Source organism: Falco punctatus (assembly GCF_963210335.1).
Source record: "Falco punctatus genome assembly, chromosome: Z".
Lineage (NCBI taxonomy): Eukaryota > Metazoa > Chordata > Aves > Falconiformes > Falconidae > Falco > Falco punctatus.
In genome coordinates, this window is record NC_137586.1 from 58,268,168 (window position 1) to 58,287,561 (window position 19,394).

The 19,394-nt window shown below is 38.8% G+C and overlaps 2 protein-coding genes across 4 annotated transcripts in view; one reads left to right on the forward strand and one right to left on the reverse strand.

Moving 5' to 3' along the window:
- MACIR (macrophage immunometabolism regulator) overlaps positions 1-3,857 on the forward strand; it is a 42,540-nt gene extending 38,683 nt beyond the window's left edge. Inside the window, exon 5 of the transcript XR_013924759.1 lies at positions 3,760-3,857. The gene's annotated coding sequence lies outside the window, so the exon portion shown is untranslated. The remainder of the gene's footprint in view (positions 1-3,759) is intronic.
- Positions 4-19,394, reverse strand: part of LOC308056270 (uncharacterized protein) — a 70,661-nt gene continuing 51,270 nt past the window's right edge. For 2 of the 3 annotated variants that reach the window (XM_080371355.1, XM_080371353.1), the window contains one exon: positions 4-18,785. In XM_080371355.1, the coding sequence (XP_080227481.1) occupies positions 18,656-18,785 (130 nt within the window). In that variant the 3' untranslated portion in view covers positions 4-18,655. The remainder of the gene's footprint in view (positions 18,786-19,394) is intronic. The other variant, XM_080371354.1, reaches the window with a different exon arrangement.

Genomic DNA, 19,394 nt, shown 5'->3' on the forward strand with positions numbered 1-19,394 from the left:
TTCTTATCTGAACCCTTGAGTTTTACATTCCTTTCTGATTCTCCTCCCCATCCTTCTGGGTGATGGGGGAGTCTGCGAGCGGCTGTGTGGTGCTGAGTTGCTGGCTGGGGTTAAACATTTCCTCAGAACAGGATTCCTTCATCCCCAGATTTAATTCCTATTTATTCTGCTAGTGCTCATCAACTCTGCCTACAGCTATTCAAGCTATTAATTAGATAGATTTCACACAAACATATGCTCTTGCATGTACCAGGATTTTTCCTGCTTTAATCATAACAATAAGCAGAAAACAAAGGACAAAATAGAAGTTCTGCAGAGAGGAATGGAAGGCTTTATCTGATCTACAATGCATAAATTTGGTCTCAAAGTACATGACAGGTAGGTAAGTGTCAGGTGCTACTAGGTGCAGAATTGTTGTTTTCGTAACTGAGGTCTTTTCTTGTTGGTTGAAAACATAACGAAGATTTACCACTGAATTTAACATCTTGTTCCACCTTCGAAGCCTTGGCTTCAGTTCTGCTGCTTATTGTCTACACAGACAGCTGATACCCATCTAGTGCACTAAGGCTTGGCAATGTTTGTGAGGAACCTGCATTGCATTTTAATATCTCTGATCCCTCAGTCATGAATGAGGCAGCATTTGAATGAAGCTGTTCATGACATTTTAACTGATATCTCTTCATACAGAACAACATCTCACAGCTGCAAGTGCTCTGACAAACAGGCTATACTGACTGTCAGTAGCATATCTCAGTCACTATTCAGGATTCATACCCACAGGAAGAACTGCTGTAATTTGAAAACAGCCAGTTTAGCTTTGGTCAGGATCTATGTTTAGTTCATTATCAGTTTCCTATATTCTCTGAGAATAAATAAAGCTTTTCGTACATGATGATTAAGCTTTTCTTGAATTGTATCTGTACTCCAGTGAGGGCTGCTAACATTTATGATTCTTTTTCATGATTTTTTGTATATGTCCAATAGATACATAAACATACTATATGCATATATATACTCTATGTTAACAGCAGTAAATTTAGCTTTTTGGAAAACAGATATGTTATGCTAAGACGGAAAGTAACACGTAACAGTAAAAAGTCACTGACAATGTAGGTAGAAATTGGGATCTATTTTACTTTGTTTTAACAGCATAGTGAGAAAATCTACTGAAATTTATAGCTCTGTTTTTTATAGGCCAAGTGCTTGCAGGTCTTGTTGATTACTTCTGGGGTGGATATTCAGCACTCCTGAAAACCTGGCTTTGATTGGCTTCCACAGATATCTTTAAAATAGCCATTGCTTGTTTGGCGAGAACATGAATATGAGCAAAGTATTGGCCATCAGCTCATAGATCCCCAAAGAAAACATTCTGTTATGTATTGTCCTATAATTCTGCAGGAGCTGTTAATGAACAAACACTACTCCCTCCAGACCTCTGCTGTTATCCCTGATGATGCTTTTGCACAAATGGATTTTGGTGTGCTAAGGAGCTATGTAAATTGAAGATCTTTTTTGAAACAAGAGTAGTTTAGTTTCTCCCAGTCTTAATTTTGTTTCCTTCCAGGCTGCTTGCCTTAACTATATAAAAAACCCCAAACAACAAACATAATTAAGATAAACTTATTTAAATGGCGTGTGCATGGAAAGGAAAACAAAATTGGAAGGGAAATACTGTCTGAAACTTTTAATCAGTATGTATCAAAATTATATCAAAGTCAGTATATATTATGTCTGATTTGAAGACCATTAAAATCTATGACATATTTCTGGGTCACATATACAAAGTATACTGCCTTACACTAGATTATGTTATCCCTTCTTTCAGTGGAAATGAAATTTTGGATTTCCTTTTAGAAGAATACTGACAGGGGAAAATCTTTAGTCTGTCATATCTCTACTAATGGCTATAAACCCAAATCTAAGGTGAGACACTTCAGATATGCTAGTTATAACTCGTTAAATTTGCAGGGAAGGAGGGTGACCTTTCAAAAGGGCATGGAAAACAGGAATAATTTCAACGCACTGTGGAAGAGGCTCATTGCCTTGCATGTTTGGGCTGCAATTACAGAGATTTTTTTCCAATGGTTCCCATAATTCTTTTTTCTGACTGCCAGACTGGCACATGAAATCTGCACTCAGGCTTTCTGCTGGAAAGCACACAGGAACAGCGCAGCCCTGTAGTATGAGGCCAGCCATGTGAATCGTGAAGCTCAAGAAACGTTCAGTAGCTAGGGAATGCTGTCTGCATGCTGAATTGTACATGAAGAATAGGTGGGTTTGGCCTAGTTTTAGTTTCACCTTCTGCCTCTGACGTTACCCCTGCAGGCCAACATCAAAGTCTCTGTGCTTTGACATTTGGGATTTTAGAGCAGATTTCTTCTGATGAAGTTTGACTAAGGAGTGTTCCCTCATTGCAGTCCAGTTTTTCAGGTTACAAGACGGAAAGTGAAATGTTGCCAATCACTAGAGCGCACAGCATGGCTTTCTTGTTGAATTTCGCTAGCTTGGTTTTGGCTACAAGGTGAAGCTCAGATCTACTGTTTCCTCCTGCCTTTAAGAATAGGTATCTGTGTAGGTAGATACCTATATAGGTATGTAGATATAGCAATAGGTACTGCAACTGCATTGGCTCTTAGTTGAAATGCATTCAGTAGAAAATTCTACAGGGGACAAGAAAAGCTTTCTGGTGACATGACAGACGTAGAAGCCCTTTAACTTTTTACACCCCTTTCTGTTTGCTTGTTTAAAAGGGATTAATCTTGTGTTTCACCCTCAAGGAGAAGGTCACTCAACACAAACTCTTTGGTTTGAAAGAAACTTCAAGGGAATGAAGTAGCACCAGAGATAATCTGTAGATTTGAGGAATCACAGTTAAAAGTGTTTCCTGATGATCACTGCTGGCAATGAAGGCAAACAGGGTGTACACAGCCGTGACTGAAAGATACGAATGGCTGGCAGTAGCACTGCTCTGTAGAGCGGATCATATGCTTTTACCAGGCTTACTGACAATGGCTTGCTGCAACAAGCTGTTTGTACTGCAGCATGTAGCCTGCCTGCTGTCATCTTCATGTATTCACACTGACACTTCAAGGTCACCTAGAAGCTGAAGTAAGAGTTCAAACATTTATCCTGTGAGACACTATTTAAGTGAGATAACCTATTTAAGTTAAATAGGTTACAGTTTTAATGGCTATTTTCCCAGAGCTGCTGTACAGAGGAAGGTCTGAAGAGGCTTTCTAGGTTACCAGTTTCTTCAGGTTTTAGCAGTATCCACTGTTACACAAAGGCAATGCTGCGTCTCAAGCAAGGAGAATTTGTCAAAACAGAATTTTCCCCTCCCCATCACTGCCTGAAATATTTACAGATGCCCTCTCTGTGAATGCAATAGTTATTTGCTCACTTTGGATTCCTGTCAGCCTTGCTTCCTCAGTCCACCGTGAAGCAGCAGCTTTGCTGAAGGACTGACATTCTGAGCCTTGGCCTACCCCACCACTTTCTTGTATGTCTTTACTGGTGTCGTTTCACTTGTACTGTGTTTCCTACCCCACAAACTCTCCATTTACTTTTGTTTTGCTTCTTTTCCCTGGTCTGTTTCTGCTCCTGATATTCCTTACATTTTTCTGCCCATCTTTGTGTCCCTGTATTCTCTGGCTGGAACTTCCTTTTACAGAGACTCTTTGCCCTGGAGAGGTTCTGTATCTGCCATGTGTCATAATCATCACTGTGATAGATAGTAAACTGTTTGTTCATCAATTTCAGTTAAAAGACAATGGAGAAGGAGGTTGCCACATATACTATGTAAGGCTAACTGCAAGGCTAACTATATTGCTACATTGTGTAAGATTAACCGCAAGCGCTCAACTAACCAAATGTGGTAAAGCAAGATAGCGTTGTGTGGGGGTCAAGGAAGCAAGGAAAAAGGGAGTACAGAAGTACAAGGCGAGGAATTTGTGATGTGAGGAAGACAAGGAGCCTTCATCCCCACGACCACCAGGAGGCTGAAGAAGACAATGAACGACCCCCTAGCAACCTAGCAAGGAGCGGCACAGACGCAGGGTACACCGCTAAAGGAGACACGTATACAGGAAGACGAAGGGTATAAAACCAGTGACTCTCGGGAACTGGGTGTGCGCCGTTGGTGGAGCAGGAGACTCCCTGGCTGCCCAGCGCTGTTTTGCTTGTTGCCACTTGCTTTAATAAACTAATTTGGCTCAATTGGCTCTGGCCCTGACCAGTTATTATCGCCAACATATATAACAATCACCAAAACCCTTTAAAATTAATTTCCTCAAAGGAGCTGTTACGGTTTATTTGCCTCACCTGTAGTCTCGTTTGCTTGGGTGTCTGTCCTCTACTTTTTCTAGTTGATATTTGTTGTATGCTGAGGCAACATGTGGCACAGAAAACACATTAATCTGGGTTTGTGAATCATACACATGTTACTGAAGGCTGTAGCAGTGTCATGGTGCCTTTTCTGCTCTTGATGCACCAAGGATACAAAGCTATTATTGCTCCTGTCAATAATTCATGCATTTAATTCTGACAGTTCAGTCAGTTGGCCCACACAGCAGCTGCCGCACATGTATGTACAGCACTCCTTTCATTGTCACCAGTGGCTATTTGATTAAAAAGAGATCAGGGAGGAATGTATTGGTCCTAAGCCTGGCTCTAATGAAATGGTTACATAAAGTCCACTAGCAATTGCTTCCTTCTCACACTTTCTTGCTTGCTTTCTCAGTGCACAGGGCCAGAGCAGTTTGTTGTTCCCATAGACACCAAAGGGAAGAGGTGGTGGAGGTGCTGCTGGGGCCAGAAGGCTGAAAACTTGAAGTGGACTGGTTGAAAGACTTCTTACTACATCTGCAAAATACCTTTGCTTCTTTGCATACCCCCTAGCAAATCCTTTGTACTCCTTGAAGCTATTGTTATTTGCCTTCATTGTGATAAAGCCTGTCTTTAGATTTCACTCTCAAAGCTGTGTGTGAGGTTCTGTTCTCAGTACACAATATGTGTTCAGACAGTATGTAATCCCCTTGGCACCCTAGAACTGTCCAGTTTGTGGAAAACATCATGCTTTTTGTTTTTAGTGTATAGCTCAGTTTAGCTGCTTTTGCTGTATGAAGTTATTTGTTCTTGTCCTACAGTCTGAGTGCATTTACATTACTAATGCATAAGAATTTTCATGAACCACATGCTCTCTGGCATTCATTGTACATGCCCCACATTTGACTTGAAAGCCTTTTCACCTCTGAGGTGAATCCTTGTATGCTTGAGAGAAAAATATTACATTGCTGCTGGTTAAAACCTGTGGGAAAAAATCCTGTGGAGAAGTTCATGAGTGCTTTTATTTGTATAGGAATAAATGATTTTAAAGTGTGATTTAGTGCTTAATGCTTTCTAATTTTCCCTTGCTTGAGAAAAAGTAAGTAATAGGAAGGAAACTCATGTGGAGGGAAAAGAACCAGCAAAAGTAGTGGGTCTCTTTGCACAGTTAAAACAAAAAAAAAGTATCCCAGCTGCTAGTGCAGACAAAAAGTATGACTTTGGTGAATATCATGGGAATAGGTACTGTAAGAACACTACTGTGAATAAAGTCCCTGAAAAAAAAAACCCTGGAGTCATGGACCTTTAGTAAGATTGTTTCACAGCTGGTAAGTAAAAATCACACTGTGTTCTCCCACTCTAAATTTGCTTAGCATGAAAGATTTTTGAAAGCTTTCGAATCTTAAATGCTTAAATTGGTATAAATTCTGTTGGCCATGAATAACAACAATAAATCAGTTTAGGAAAGAAATTACTCCTCCTGTCAGCCTGTAAGTTTGACAGCCCCTTTAGTGTTTTAAGACACCTTTTATGATTTGTGGAGGTGAGCACTAGCATGTATAAAAAGTTACAGCATCTCCAACAGGCCCTTCCTGATGTGAAATGCTTTAAAATGGCTTTTCCTCTGACGTTCACTAATTACACTACATCACTTGTCACTGCTGAATACTCTCCTTCGGTGACCAGCCGCAATACCCTCCTTATTTTACACTGCAATCTTACCTCCTGCAATGCAAGAGCTTTATTTTTCATGCAGTGCCATTTACAAAATGTTAAGAGCAAGCAGTTGCAGACTATGGATATGCATGAATATTTCTGCTGAGTCTTTGTTCTTCCATCGATACAGCAATTAGGCTGAAGCTGCAAAGGGGCAGGAGAAGAAAAGCTCTCCCCTTGCAATTCCGTTTATCAAGCTGCACATCTCTGAGCTGGAATTTCTGGGTTCACTGCTTTTGTAAGAATGCCAGTTTGGCACCCAAAGAAATGAGCAAATAAACTGAAACCAAACAAATTCATGCTTTCAATTAGGAGAGGTCTTGTGTTCTTTTATTACACATTTTCATCCTCTCAGCAGCTAGCACAGAGGTCTTCAAGCTGTTTCTTTGCTCGTTTCTTGGTAGAAAGTTTCTGTTCTGTCAAAAGGCTCTTTCTGGGCGGCTATCTCCAGAGAAAATCATGTCCGAGTACTAGACAGTAAACAATGGCACAGTCCCACAGGGTCTAGGGTGACCTGAATGTTAAAACTAAAGGCACTGACAGCAGCAGGATCCTTCCAGACTGTCTGTGCACATGTGCATATATAAAGTTGACTATGAATATTTTAAATAGCCTTGGTCCAACCTCAAGCAAAACAACTTACAAGACATTGTGAAATAAAGGATGTTTTTGATAGCAGTTTACTTTTAGCTGCACTTGTAAACAAATCTGGTTACAAAGATGTCAGGGTGTATCTTTATCAGTCCTTCCAAGATTTTATACCATTTACTCTTTTCACCTGTTCTCTCCTTGTATGTAGATGTTCCATAATGTTGTCATAATGAATGTGATGACATAGCTTTATGTATCCAGGATTAAAATCAACTTTTACTTGCACTTAATTCCTGTTGTTGTTCATCTCTCCTTCCTCCTGTGAACTGAATAATGGAGAGTTTTGCCTATAGTGCATTAACATCTACAGCTCAAGCAACCGTTCCTCTTGTGTTTTCCCACTGGCTTTATGCTAATGTGCCTTGACTACTGAACAATTTGTTTTTACTAACAAGTTTTCTTTTTTTTGTCTCTCAGTTGTCACTGCAATGCTCCATAATAGGTTTACTAACTGTGCTGTGTCAAATTTTTCTTATGAAAGCATCTAATTTTTAAATTTCTCAATGCAGCATCTCAAACCTGTTTTCATGGAGACCACCTTTCTTCCTGTTAACAGGAAACATATTTTGTGTCTGTTTATAGTGGGCTATAATCCATTGCACAGGGAAACCATATTTTGCAAACTTTCATTTTGTATCAACAAGGGCTTGGAGGTCCCAGACCTTTAAGGCTTATCAAATGATTAAGGGAATGATTAATAAAATCAAATGTTTTGTTAGAAGTTTGATTTTAAGACAATTGAAACAAGTGAGTTGTTAATGGTTAATTCAAGATATAAGTATTTTGTATATCTTGCTAAGTGCTTTATTGAGTGCCAATAGATCCTTTGTCCAAAAGTGTAACTTCAAAAGGAAGCACCCCCACAAGACAGATGAGCTGACTGGAAGTTCACCATGAGGAATGAGCTCAGCAAAAACTAGGGGAAAGGTAATTCTGGCAGGGGGAGATTGCAACTGCCAGCTCGTGGACCAACTCAAGAAATCCCCCAGACCCAAAAAGAAGTTGAAACTGAGCATGAGGACTAAGTAACATGAGAAACCAGAGAACTGTTTGAAAAATAGGGAACTGAATACTAAGTGATGAAGGAATGAGGTAACTTGTAACTAACGAAGGCTGTTGTATGCTAAGTGGTACAGATGTGTAAAGTTTTGACAGTTGGGGAGCTGGGCATCTAGCTCCCTACTGCATGCAAACTAGAACAGAGGAACAGAAACACCTCAACTCAGTGTGTGAGTTGGTGCTGTTCATCGGGTAACAAGCCCGCCTATGGCACAACAGCCTTGCACTAGCAGACTTGGTGCACAGCCTGCATGCCCAGCACACAGCTATGGAGATATACTCAAGCAAGCTTGTCACCCACAATGTAGCCCACCCACATTGCTGCACCACACTGGCTGTGCTGCTCCAGGTATCTGAGCTAGCTTGTCTTAACTAGCCTTGGGAGCCAGCATGGCAGCGTGCTGTGTGGTGCAGACCTACAGGTCCTTTGGCAGATTTAGATGGATTTTACCACTTGAGCTGACAAATCATGGCTTCTTCAAAGCTGTTACCTGGCTATTCTTCATGGATCGCAGCCAGTTTACCTCTGTGGAGGCAACTCTGACTAGCATTTATAGGCTATTATGCTGCTAGAAAAGAGTTATCGTATTGTGGTTACTATTATGATACACATACTACTTTATAATTAAAAAGCCCTTTACAGCTCAAGACTGGCAGATAAAAATCAAAAAATGTGTCATTCATTGGTAAGTGAACCTGAAAATGATGTTGTTGGGTATAACAGTCCTTATACAATAGCTACTTCATTCTACCAACCGAAAAACAAGAAATGAAAAGAGAGAAAGGTTAAAAAAATTGAAACATTATGGTTTTAATTCAATATTTTTTACTTTACCTCTGACCTCAACTCTCTGAAGCTGGAGCTCTGATTCTGACAGATCTCAGTAGCTGATAACAAGTGGTAAAATTTCATGTCCAAACTTGATGTCAAAGCAAGTTTTCTGTGACAGTTGCATAGCATCCTGTAAGAAAGGATATACAGCTGCTACTCAGCTGTACTGTGCTGTTACCTGAATGCCAGAATATGTTTTCAAATGTGATAATGGCTCCTCTGCTCCAGGATGCTGGATGCATGTAGTTGTGCTTCACTAGGTTCTTACTAGGAGCAGGCTGCTCACGCAGCCCAGCCAGCACCTGCCACACCCCATCCTTGTGAAGCTGTCTGTAAGGGTCCTTCATGCAATGACTCTTCTCGGGCTCCTGCATATTTGTTTGTGCTTCTGTGAGGAGGACAGAAGACTCTCTTGCTGACTCCAGTTTGTCCACTCAATGAGGATCCTTGATTCAAATCAAATCCTTGATCTGAATTATTTTTCTGCTTGACAGAGAGAGGTGACTGTTCTTACTCTTCTGTCACATTGAATTTATTCTGTGGGTTTACCTTACTCGCACCGCCCTGTTGTGGGTGGAACTCCTACACATCCACTCATTGCCATCAGTTCGAAGACACTGTTTCCTTTTGCTTTCCTGTCCTATTTACAGCCTACATGTCTTCCCACAGATGGCCCCTAGAATGATTTTTAAAAGCATCTGGCCGTATTTCTCCATTCTGTTATTACTACTTACTGATAATGTTGGGATTATGCTGTACTTGGCTTGCTATTCAGATAAAATTGGCAATGACCTAATGATCTGACAGAGTAACTGCAAACAAGCAGCCTTAGCAGCAATGAATGTACTCTGAAGGCATAGGAAAGAGTGACAGTTGCATAAATATGTAAACTTTTGTTTTGCTAGCAGAGGTGTTTACAATCATGAAGATGTGGCAGGACGGAATTCAGTTTTTCAGGGATTATGCATATTTGTTCTGATTTCCAGCCTGTGTAGAGATAGATGCCAGCTTGTCTTGTGGCTGGTAATATCTGAAGTCAAACTCGGGCAGATCTTCATACCCCTGCTATAACCTTTCTCATTGGATGTTTGTGTATCTACAGTCACTGTGTGTACTGCTGCTTTTTATCTAGTGAGATAAACTAAATATTTTTTTTAAATTACTGCCTTTTTTTTCCCCCTTCTGCCTTTGCACTGTAGTGTTCAGCCAGGATATATTTTTATCCCAGCTTTCATGCTGTTTCATTGACAGTGGACTGTAATGAATGTAGTTTTGGCTGGGGCTACTTCTTGAGTTTGTGCAGACTCAGCTTGAAAAGCTTGAAAACTTGTTTTCTGGTGGCTCTTACTGCTTTGATCCATTCCCTCATCAGATTGCCTTGCTATTTCTGTAGAGTGAAGTCTGTTTCACTGGCAAAAGCTATGCTGTTTTTCAAACTTCTTTGTGAACAACAACTTGTGGTATGTCTATCCTACACAGAAACACAAAGTACAAGCTGCTGTGCTGGCTCTTTTGCATGATGCTGTACAGAGGCACACTGGACCTTGAACTGCCTGTGCTGCTGACTCCACTAGTGAGTTACTACTAGCTCTGATGCTCCCTTGTGTGCTATACATATGCACTTAAGAGAGATACCCTTCCAGATCCATGCTTTTCACTTCATGAACATACTACTTCATCTCCAAATAATGGTTCCATTTGTGTTTCAAAAACATATTTGCAGCAGTAATGGCAATTGCTGATTTCAAGAGGCAATTTCAGGGCATTGCTTAATTAAGCTTTACCTGTTTTATGATAATTTTTTCAGTGCCCAGTTCACTGGGCCACCAGCAAGTGGTCTTTTTGCTGTGTGTGATTTGACAGCACATGCATGATGCCAAATTTCCTTACAAGAAAATCATTAGTTGTGCTTGCTGATCATTGGCAAATTTTCAAGGTAAAATGCAGTTGTATAGAAGCATCAGAGACCTAGTTTCTGTCTTGGTATGGGTCCTAGTCCAAAATGGCCAGAACCTCAGTGATTACAGTTTTTTCCCACTGAAAAGAATTAATTTGTTTCATGTCAGCTGAGAGTCCAGAACAGGCTGAACATGCTGTTTTCCCTGTATGGAGTATTGATTCATCTAGCCTTCTAGTCTGGTGAGGAGTCTGAGGAAGAGGATGTCAGAGCAGTGCGTCCTCTGGGATTTCTGCAAAAGCAATCCAGGTATGCAGAAAGGGGAATCACACTTCATTGACAGGGACATGCAACCTGGGGAAAGTAGTTGCCTGTGGAGTCTTTAATGGCTGCCCTGGGAAACTTGTTCCTCCCAAAAGCTAATTTTCTTATTTTTCCCCACGTGGAGAAAAACATCTTAACTGTAAGAATGGTCCCATGGCAGCTGACAAATATTAAATTAACTGGTTATTATTGGTCCTGAGTACAATTATCTGTCATCATATTATTTTAGAATATCAATTGCTGTGGCAGCTGGAGAGCAGTGAACAGTTGTTCTTGTCCTGTGTCAGGAAAACTTACTTTTTATTTGTGACAAAGACCAAAGCAGTGAACTGAAGTTGTTGAATCTCCACAGTACATCTGCTGAAGTCCTGAGGACAGCTACAAGTTCAGCAGCTATTCTGTGCCTGTGGAACTATAGCAGTTTATCAGGATTTGCATTTTATCATTTGACGTTAGCTTTTAAAGAAAGAATATTTAGCTAAAGACTTCTAGTGTTGCTAAAAAAGTTACATGCCTTCCTATTTCAGAATTTGGAGCAATGACATTATTCAGAGAAAAATCCCAGCCTAAACTTTATTATGATGATTATGATTATGATCATCATTATTATTATTATTATTACTACAACAACCACTCAGTACTTGATTGTATATCCCTTAGTATTGACTCAAAATTCCTTAATTTACTTGTCAGTAATCACATTTCAAATTTTGTTTTCCATTCCTAGAAGGGACGAGGGCAAGTTTGTTCAAAGTTTCTTGCAGCATATCCTTCTTTCAAATGTTCATTTCAGATAATTTTCATTTAGAAATGTAGAAATTAATTTATACTTGAAATATTTAATTATTTTTAAGTGTAAAAAGGCTTTCCATATTTTTTTAATTGAAATATATCTTCTTTTAAATCAGGTTTTCAAACATTTTTTCTAAATCACAGTGGCTGCTGTTTGTTGCAATGAAAACAAGACTTTTCACCTGGTGCTAGATAACAGCTGTTCTCAGCAATGTAAAATTAAAAAAACACTAAATTATAAATTATAAAAATAGATATGCTATTATACATTGCTACAATAACATCCTCTAATATAGTATACAAATTAAACCCCCACCAAATAGTTTTCAAAACCTCTAGCTGTCCTAGAGTATTAAGAAATTATTTTTGGGTCTTTTTTCCTGTCTATTTTCATTAGCAGGAGACCTCCTGAATGATGAAACCTTTAGGTGAAAGCAACATTTTTTCCCCAGAAAAACTGAAGTATTTCCTAGCTTTGTCAGCATGAGATTTTTTTTGTTATGAGGTATCTGTCTGGCTTGGCTGTCATAAATCACCCTTGGGAAGATCATCTTGAATAAGAGATGTCAGATTCTACACACTGCTGAAATCCTTCCCCTCTGCTCAGATAAAATTAGCATGTTTTCTCGTGAACAGGGGCAATGCCAATGTAGGGAATGGGCATAAGTGTTCACGTGTCAGCAAAGTCTGGGTATTAGGTAGTCAGATTTCTGTCCTAGCGGGCTGCAGTGTTTTGGCTTTAGCTAATGTGTATGTCTTAATTTTTGTATTTGACAGGTGGATTAACTCTGGAAAATTTAGAAATATTTTCCACTAAGATGACTTTCAGCTTCTGGTAAATGAGATTCCAGGGTCTGGGAGAAAGCAAGTGAAAATCTAACCCCAACACCTTTACCCTTCAAGAAACATGCTGCAAAAGGGAATTATGCATTTCACAAAAATGTTTTTGTGGCTTCGGAGTGTTTCCTGCTGAATAACTCAGGTGTTTTTGGAAATGCTTTGGTGACCTTCTGTGGCTTTTCCTCTGCAGAACCTTGTACATCTTTTATGCTGAACAGGGCAGAAAATGAGCTCCATTTGGAGTCCAGCAACTCATCTGAATAAATCATGCTTCAAGTACATGACCTGATCTCTTCTCAGTGGAATATCATGCTCTGCTAATGGGAGTGTTCTGGTTTCAATATAGTGATGTTTTTTGCTGGCAGTGAAAGGAAAACCTTGAATGCGGGTTATTTAGGAATAAAGTCTTCAATGCAAACAAATGAGCCATAGTGATTACACAGCTGTGCTGATCCCTTGCTGACATGAGACAGCAATGAAGCAGCTTACCCCAGTTTTGCCTTCCGTGTTTTCTTTTGAAAGAATAGCAACAAAAGCTAAAATACAACTACAACTTAGATTCCAAAGGGGAACACTAAATAAAGGTTTAAATCTAAACTCCCTCGGCCTTTGGAGAAAATTGGATTTGGAGATGTCATGGCTGACCACTATTTCTATGGAGATGAACGCAAAATTCTGTTCCATTTCATTGCAAAATGTGTACCTCTGGGGTTTTTTTTGTTTGTTTGTTGGTTTGTTTTTTTGTAAATATACTATTTGTGTCTTATTTCTGGGGGCTTCCTCGCCGTGTTTTTTCAGAAATATATTGAACCTACTTTACTGAGTTCCCATCTGAAGTGTTGTAGGTATAACAATAGCATTCTGTTGACATTACTGAAATAACTTGGAAGACTGGCAAAAGTATTACTATATCATTTTCTTTCAAGCAGAGTGGCCTTTCTTAGTCTCATGGGAAGGCCAAGAAAGACTTCCATTTCTCAGGATGGAGGTAGGGTTTTCCTTGTGATCCTTGTTTCTCACTGTTCTCCTAACATTTTTTCATGTGAAGATAAAGGTAAAGCTGTCAGCAGTCATTTAAATGATGCCAACTGACTTTGCATTAGAGAAAATGAGGAATTATCGCATGATTCTTCTGGCTTATAAAATGTAGTATTTTTATTTCTTAACTGAGGTTGGCAACAAGAACCTGGGGGTAAAACCAGCTAAGATGCCACAGTTTTTGTAGTTTATTGCTGCAACTGGAGATAATATGCATCACCAACAAATTACAACATTGTGATGCAAGAGTGGTGTGTCCTTGGACATTTTTGTTTAATAAACTTAACATTGGTGCTCCTTAACTTCATAAGTTCATGTGTTTTCTGTTGATGCTCTAGGTATCACCAGATATGTTTCAGTTATATTATTATTTAAATAACCAAGCACTTCTGTTTATGCTTTTAGTGCTATAGAGATGATTTGCAAGATATGTTATGGGTTAACTGTCATACATCTGAGAAATCCAAGAACCCTCACACTGAAGAATTGCTAAACATGAAATTTTCTTTAAATATCTTTTATAAACTACAGATGAAATGATATTGACAACTGTTTCATTAGTTTGCATCCCCAGATTCAATTCTAACACATTTTAAACCCACGACTTTCTACTTTTTTTTCAACTCCTAATTAAGTGTGCTGTAGTCTAGCTTGAAAGGCATATTTTATGCCCCAATGTCACAAATGTAATCAACAAGATGCAAACTGCTATTGCAGATATGATTCTGGGCATTTCTAATCTTATGTTTAACTTTAAACAGAAAGAAGAATGAAACCATCTATTTGACTGGTGGGATTGGATTTGGAGTATTCTGCAGACTTCACGTCAGCCCTCAGACTGCATACATTATGTTAAGAAAATTGGAGGAAAAGTAGCTCTTCAATAAGATGCTGACATTCCAATATGCTTTTTGCTGTGGTGCACTGGTACCTAGCCAGAGCATACATGTGGCAGTTCTGCTTGTCACTTTACCCTACCTTGTCAAAAGAGACATTTTGGGGTTTTATTCATTTGGCCTTATTTAAACATTCCTGTTTAAAGATCACAAATAAATAAACATAAACCATGGCACAGAAGTAGTGCATGTTGTAAGGTTCCTCGTATGATAAAACTCCTACCTGTTAAAAGAAATTACTTCCACATTTAACCACATCTGCCACCTAGTAAATTTGGTATGTGTTATAGTGCCAGATTTGCCCTAGGGTAAGTGAAAGGGTTTTTTTAATTTCTCTTGAACAACTGCAGTTTCTTCACCAAATCACCTTATCCAGTGGCTTACCCTTTTCCTGCCCAAGAAATTCAGTTTTTTCACTTTGTTCTGAAAAAGCCTTACCCAAATCCTCTTCATCACTTCTCTCTACACTTGGTGCATGGCAATGACATTTCCTGAGTATAAAAGGATTAGCTGTTCAGGATAGTGAAGGGTAAAGTGAGCAATCTGGGTACCCTTTTGTTAATCTCCCTCCTATCTTCAGGAGACATTATTGCATGACTAAAGGAATGGCTATTCCCTAGAGACAACAGAGGCATTATTGTTTCATTATAACAGACACCACCTGGCTGTGTAATGGAAAGGATATAGATCTAACAATCCCAATTTGATTTTCTTTTTGAAAGGCATGACTGACTTTATGACCATGACTAACGTTTGTCCTGCCAAGCTAGATGAACTATATCTCATACCAGAAGTATTGCCCAGAAAGTGGTGTGAATATCTGTTAAAAATAATAGTAAAATCAGCTATGGTAACTAGGACTGAGATTTTGCTAATTCCTCATCTGACAGTTTTCACGTTAATACAGTCAGAGAAAAAAAACAGTATATTTTTCAAAGTGCTTTTGATCCTGTTAATAATGGGAAGAGATGAACTGTGTCACAAAAACAACTGGATGGCAGCCTGCCCCCTCAGGGACCATAGCTACTTCTCAGGACAATGAAGACAACCCACAGGCTACTCTAATCTCTTCTCAAATGTACAGAAAGGACCCAGCCTTGGCTCAGAGAAACCTAGCAAGCTTGCCCTTGGCTCCTCCTCAGTTTTCCTGGGTTAAAAACTAGATCATTACAAAGCCTGATTTTTTTTTCTTAAGAGTTCACATATTTCATATTTCTTCAATGGTCATTTGAGAAATGGTAAGTTTACTACACCTTAGTGTTTTATTTGGCTTTGGAAGTATAAAATCATAGAACAGAAAGAAAAATCATCAAGTCCATCAAACAGAAGGATTTCAACAAACTCTACCCAGTTAAACAAAGAGCCCGAAGAAGTCTGTTGTGTAAATACATAGTTTTACAACAGAAATAAGATTTGGTTCTATTTTGTACAGGTGTACACTTGAGGCATTTTTGATACATTTTTGACTTGCATTAGATAGGTGGAAGTATGTAAATTTTTAAGTTTTCATATTTGTGGCTGAATAAAGCACAGATTGCTACTGTAACACTAATATACTTTGGAAATTGTTGCAATTATGGGGAACACCACTCTAATTCCCAAAAGCTAGCAAAACAAGAGAAAAGACCCTATTCTGTAACCTTTACTCACATTGAGCAGCTTGTTTCTGTTTGCACTTTGCTGTTGAGGTTACTGAATATTTTATTTCTCTCAGGTTTTTGTGTCTTTATCATATGCATCTTCAAAGTTTATAAAACCAAGATATTTGGTGAACATGTGATTCTCTCTGAAGATGGCTGCAAATGGCACTTATTAAAGGGAAAAATGTGCTGAGTAAGCTAGTAACAATGGAAGGAACCACTAGGACCCCTGGGATGACTGATCTTCTCATGGACTCCATTCTGGTCATGTAAGTATTTGGTTATTTGGTTGGTTGGTTATTCTTTTTTTTCCTCCCCAGTGAGAAGCACAATTGTCGTCTTCCATTTTTTCTGCATTTTTTTTTACCTGTTGCTTATTTGTCTACTTCTTAGCTCTGAACTGTCACTCTAAATTGGATATCTGTTCTTTAGGAGATGTTATTAGTCTCAAGTCACCATCATTTGTACTTGGCCTATGTGTGTTATTTTCTCCAATATGGAAAAGAGTAGGAAAAAGAAGTAATTTATATCTACTTAATTCCTTGTTCTCAATATTGTAGCAGAAATGTGAATTTAATTTCTGAACACAGAAGTTTCAAACTAGTAGCAGTAAATGTAGAACATGACTGTGATGGCTGCTTGTTTTCAAATATAGTTACACATTTTACCACAGAGCACGGATCTAAACAAAGCATATTTGGGATTGGGTGCCTGTTTTCGGAAAATTGTTTGCACTGTTTAACTAACCATTTTATTTTTTAATTAAATCACTCAAATCACTGTAGCAAACCATTTGAACTGTTTAACAGCTTTCTTTAAAATAGTACTGCTTCAAGTATCTGAAGCTAATGAATCAGTCTCCTAAAAAAGACATTTGTAGTGGTTGGGGGAGTGCCACTTGCTTTTTAGCTTTTTAAGGCATTGCAATTGGTATTTTCAAGGCTAATAGTAAAAGCAAGCAAGTATTTGAGGTTCTGGTGTGTTCAAATGATCTTGAGGTCTAAGGACCTCGACAAGAAGACCCAGTATCACAGGCTTCATAATAAAATCTTACAAACTGCCATTATTTTTTGTCTTTATTAGGTGCGTATCCTTTTCCTTTCTGTACTTTGCTGTAACATTACATTGTAAATTTTGTAGGATGAGATATTTAGTCAGCCCATGGCTTCAATAAATAAATGGAACTAACCTTTGTTATTTTACTTGAATTAGTTTTTTGGGAAGCTTGGAAACTGAATACCCAGAATTATTAATGGGAGGAATTATTTTGATGTTAGAGAATAATGTCAAACACTATGTATATGACTAGTTGTAATAACCACAGATGTCTAACCCTGTGTCCTGGTTTCAGCTGGGAGAGAGTTAATTTTCTTCTTAGTAGCTAGTGCAGTGCTGTGTTTTGGCTCTGATGTGAGAACAGTGTTGGTAGGACACTGATGGTTTTAGTTGTTGCTGGGTGATGTTTATACTCAATCAAGGACTTTTCGGTTCCCTGGGCCCTGCCAGCAAGAGGGCTGGGGGGGGCACAGAAAATTGGGAGGGGACACAGCCAGGACAGGTGACCCAAGCTAGCCAAAGAGGTATTCCATACCATACGACATCATGCTGAGTATATAAACTGGGGGAAGAAGAAGGAAGGGGGGGACATTTGGTGTTACGGCGTTTGTCTTCCTGAGTAACTGTTATGTGTGACAGAGCCCTGCTTTGCTGGGGATGGCTGAGCACCTGCCTGCCTGTGGGGAGTGGTGAATGAATTCCTTGTTTTGCTTTGCTTGCGTGCACAGCTTTTGCTTTACCTGTTAAATTGTTCTTATATCAACCCTTGAGTTTTGCATTCCTTTCCAATCATTCTTCCCATCCCTCTGGGTGAGGGGGAGTGAGCAAGTGGCTGTGTGGGGCTGGGTTGCTGGCCAGGGTTAAACCATGACACCCTGGTATCCCTCATGAAGATTTATGATGCTGTGTCTCACTGCTAACTTTGGACAAAACAGTGTCTTTGGTTCTTGAATTGTTCTTTCTCCACAAATGTGCTGTGTTGTGATGGTAGATGGCTAAACCAAGAACACAATAAAATTAAATTTTCTATTAATATAGAACATAAAAGAACAATGGTATTTATCGATATCATACAGATTTATTCCATTCTCCCAGACATGATGTAATGGTATGTAGCTGTAACTTTTCAGTCAGCTCAGCCTGTTCCAACCTTAAGCCCTGCACAATTTACAAACTTAAAGACAAACCCAAATATGAAACTTCTGGATGGAAAAGCAGAAGTCTATGCAGAGGGTACATTTGGAAAAAAAAAAAAGGCAGATATAAAACATAAAACATCAGGGAGTACAAGATATATGTTGAAATACAGTGCTTTCTTTTTTGTCTGCATTGAATGTTGATGTCAGTTCACTGCTACAAAGCAGACTTTATGTATGCATGGTCTGAGTTGAAGTAGAAACACAAAATAATGACAGCCACAAAGAAGGTAATATTGCTTTATATTTCTTTACTAATGCTTACAGAAGTTGTGAACACATAGCAATGCTAAAGATTAGCTGCTGCTAGAGCATCATTTGAGATCAATCATAAGACATATAAAGGAATTTTTAATCAAAAACAGAAATGGAGGGAAATAAAATGAGCTGTCTTCTTACATCCTTGTTTCCTCCAATGGTCTGTTCATGAAATCTTGGATTGCCTGGTGTAGAGGTAACCACTTATTAATTGAAGCTTTCAAAGCTGTAATCCACCTAGAATAAATGAAAGAACAACAACCATCCCTGATCAAGTGTTATTCATGTGTTTTTATATTCTGTGAAACACACCTTTCACAAATGGTGTTTGTACAGCTCTGTTACTATGTATGCTGATAGTAAGTGGAGAGACACAGGAGATGGAGGAGTTGACTTTAAGAATAATATACCCTAAGACCAATTTCCAACATATCAAAAAGCTTTTCCCTTTGTTCAATACATTAAAACCCAAATCATGTAATTAGTAGGCTTTAGATGAACTCCCACTGACAGCCATGGAGTTTGGCTGGATTTTGATGTGGGAATTCACCTTCAGAATGTGATTTCATAAGCCAATTTTCTTTTTTAATTCTAATGGTCATTGTTGGAAGTAAATAATTCTTTGGAATAAGGAGGTTATACTTTCTATTATCTCTAATGAGAGGTATCATAGCTTTTCTGTTTAGTGTAATCACCCACACGTCATTGTGAAAGGTACCTTATCCAGGTTTCTTTCTGAACCTCCACACACCAGCTTTGCTGTAGTTCCAGCACTGACAATAGCAGAACTGATGATCACAGTGCTAGCATGTTATACTGCAGTTTAACTAAAGCTACAATTACAGGGACATTTGGGGGAACAAGTGAAACAGAATT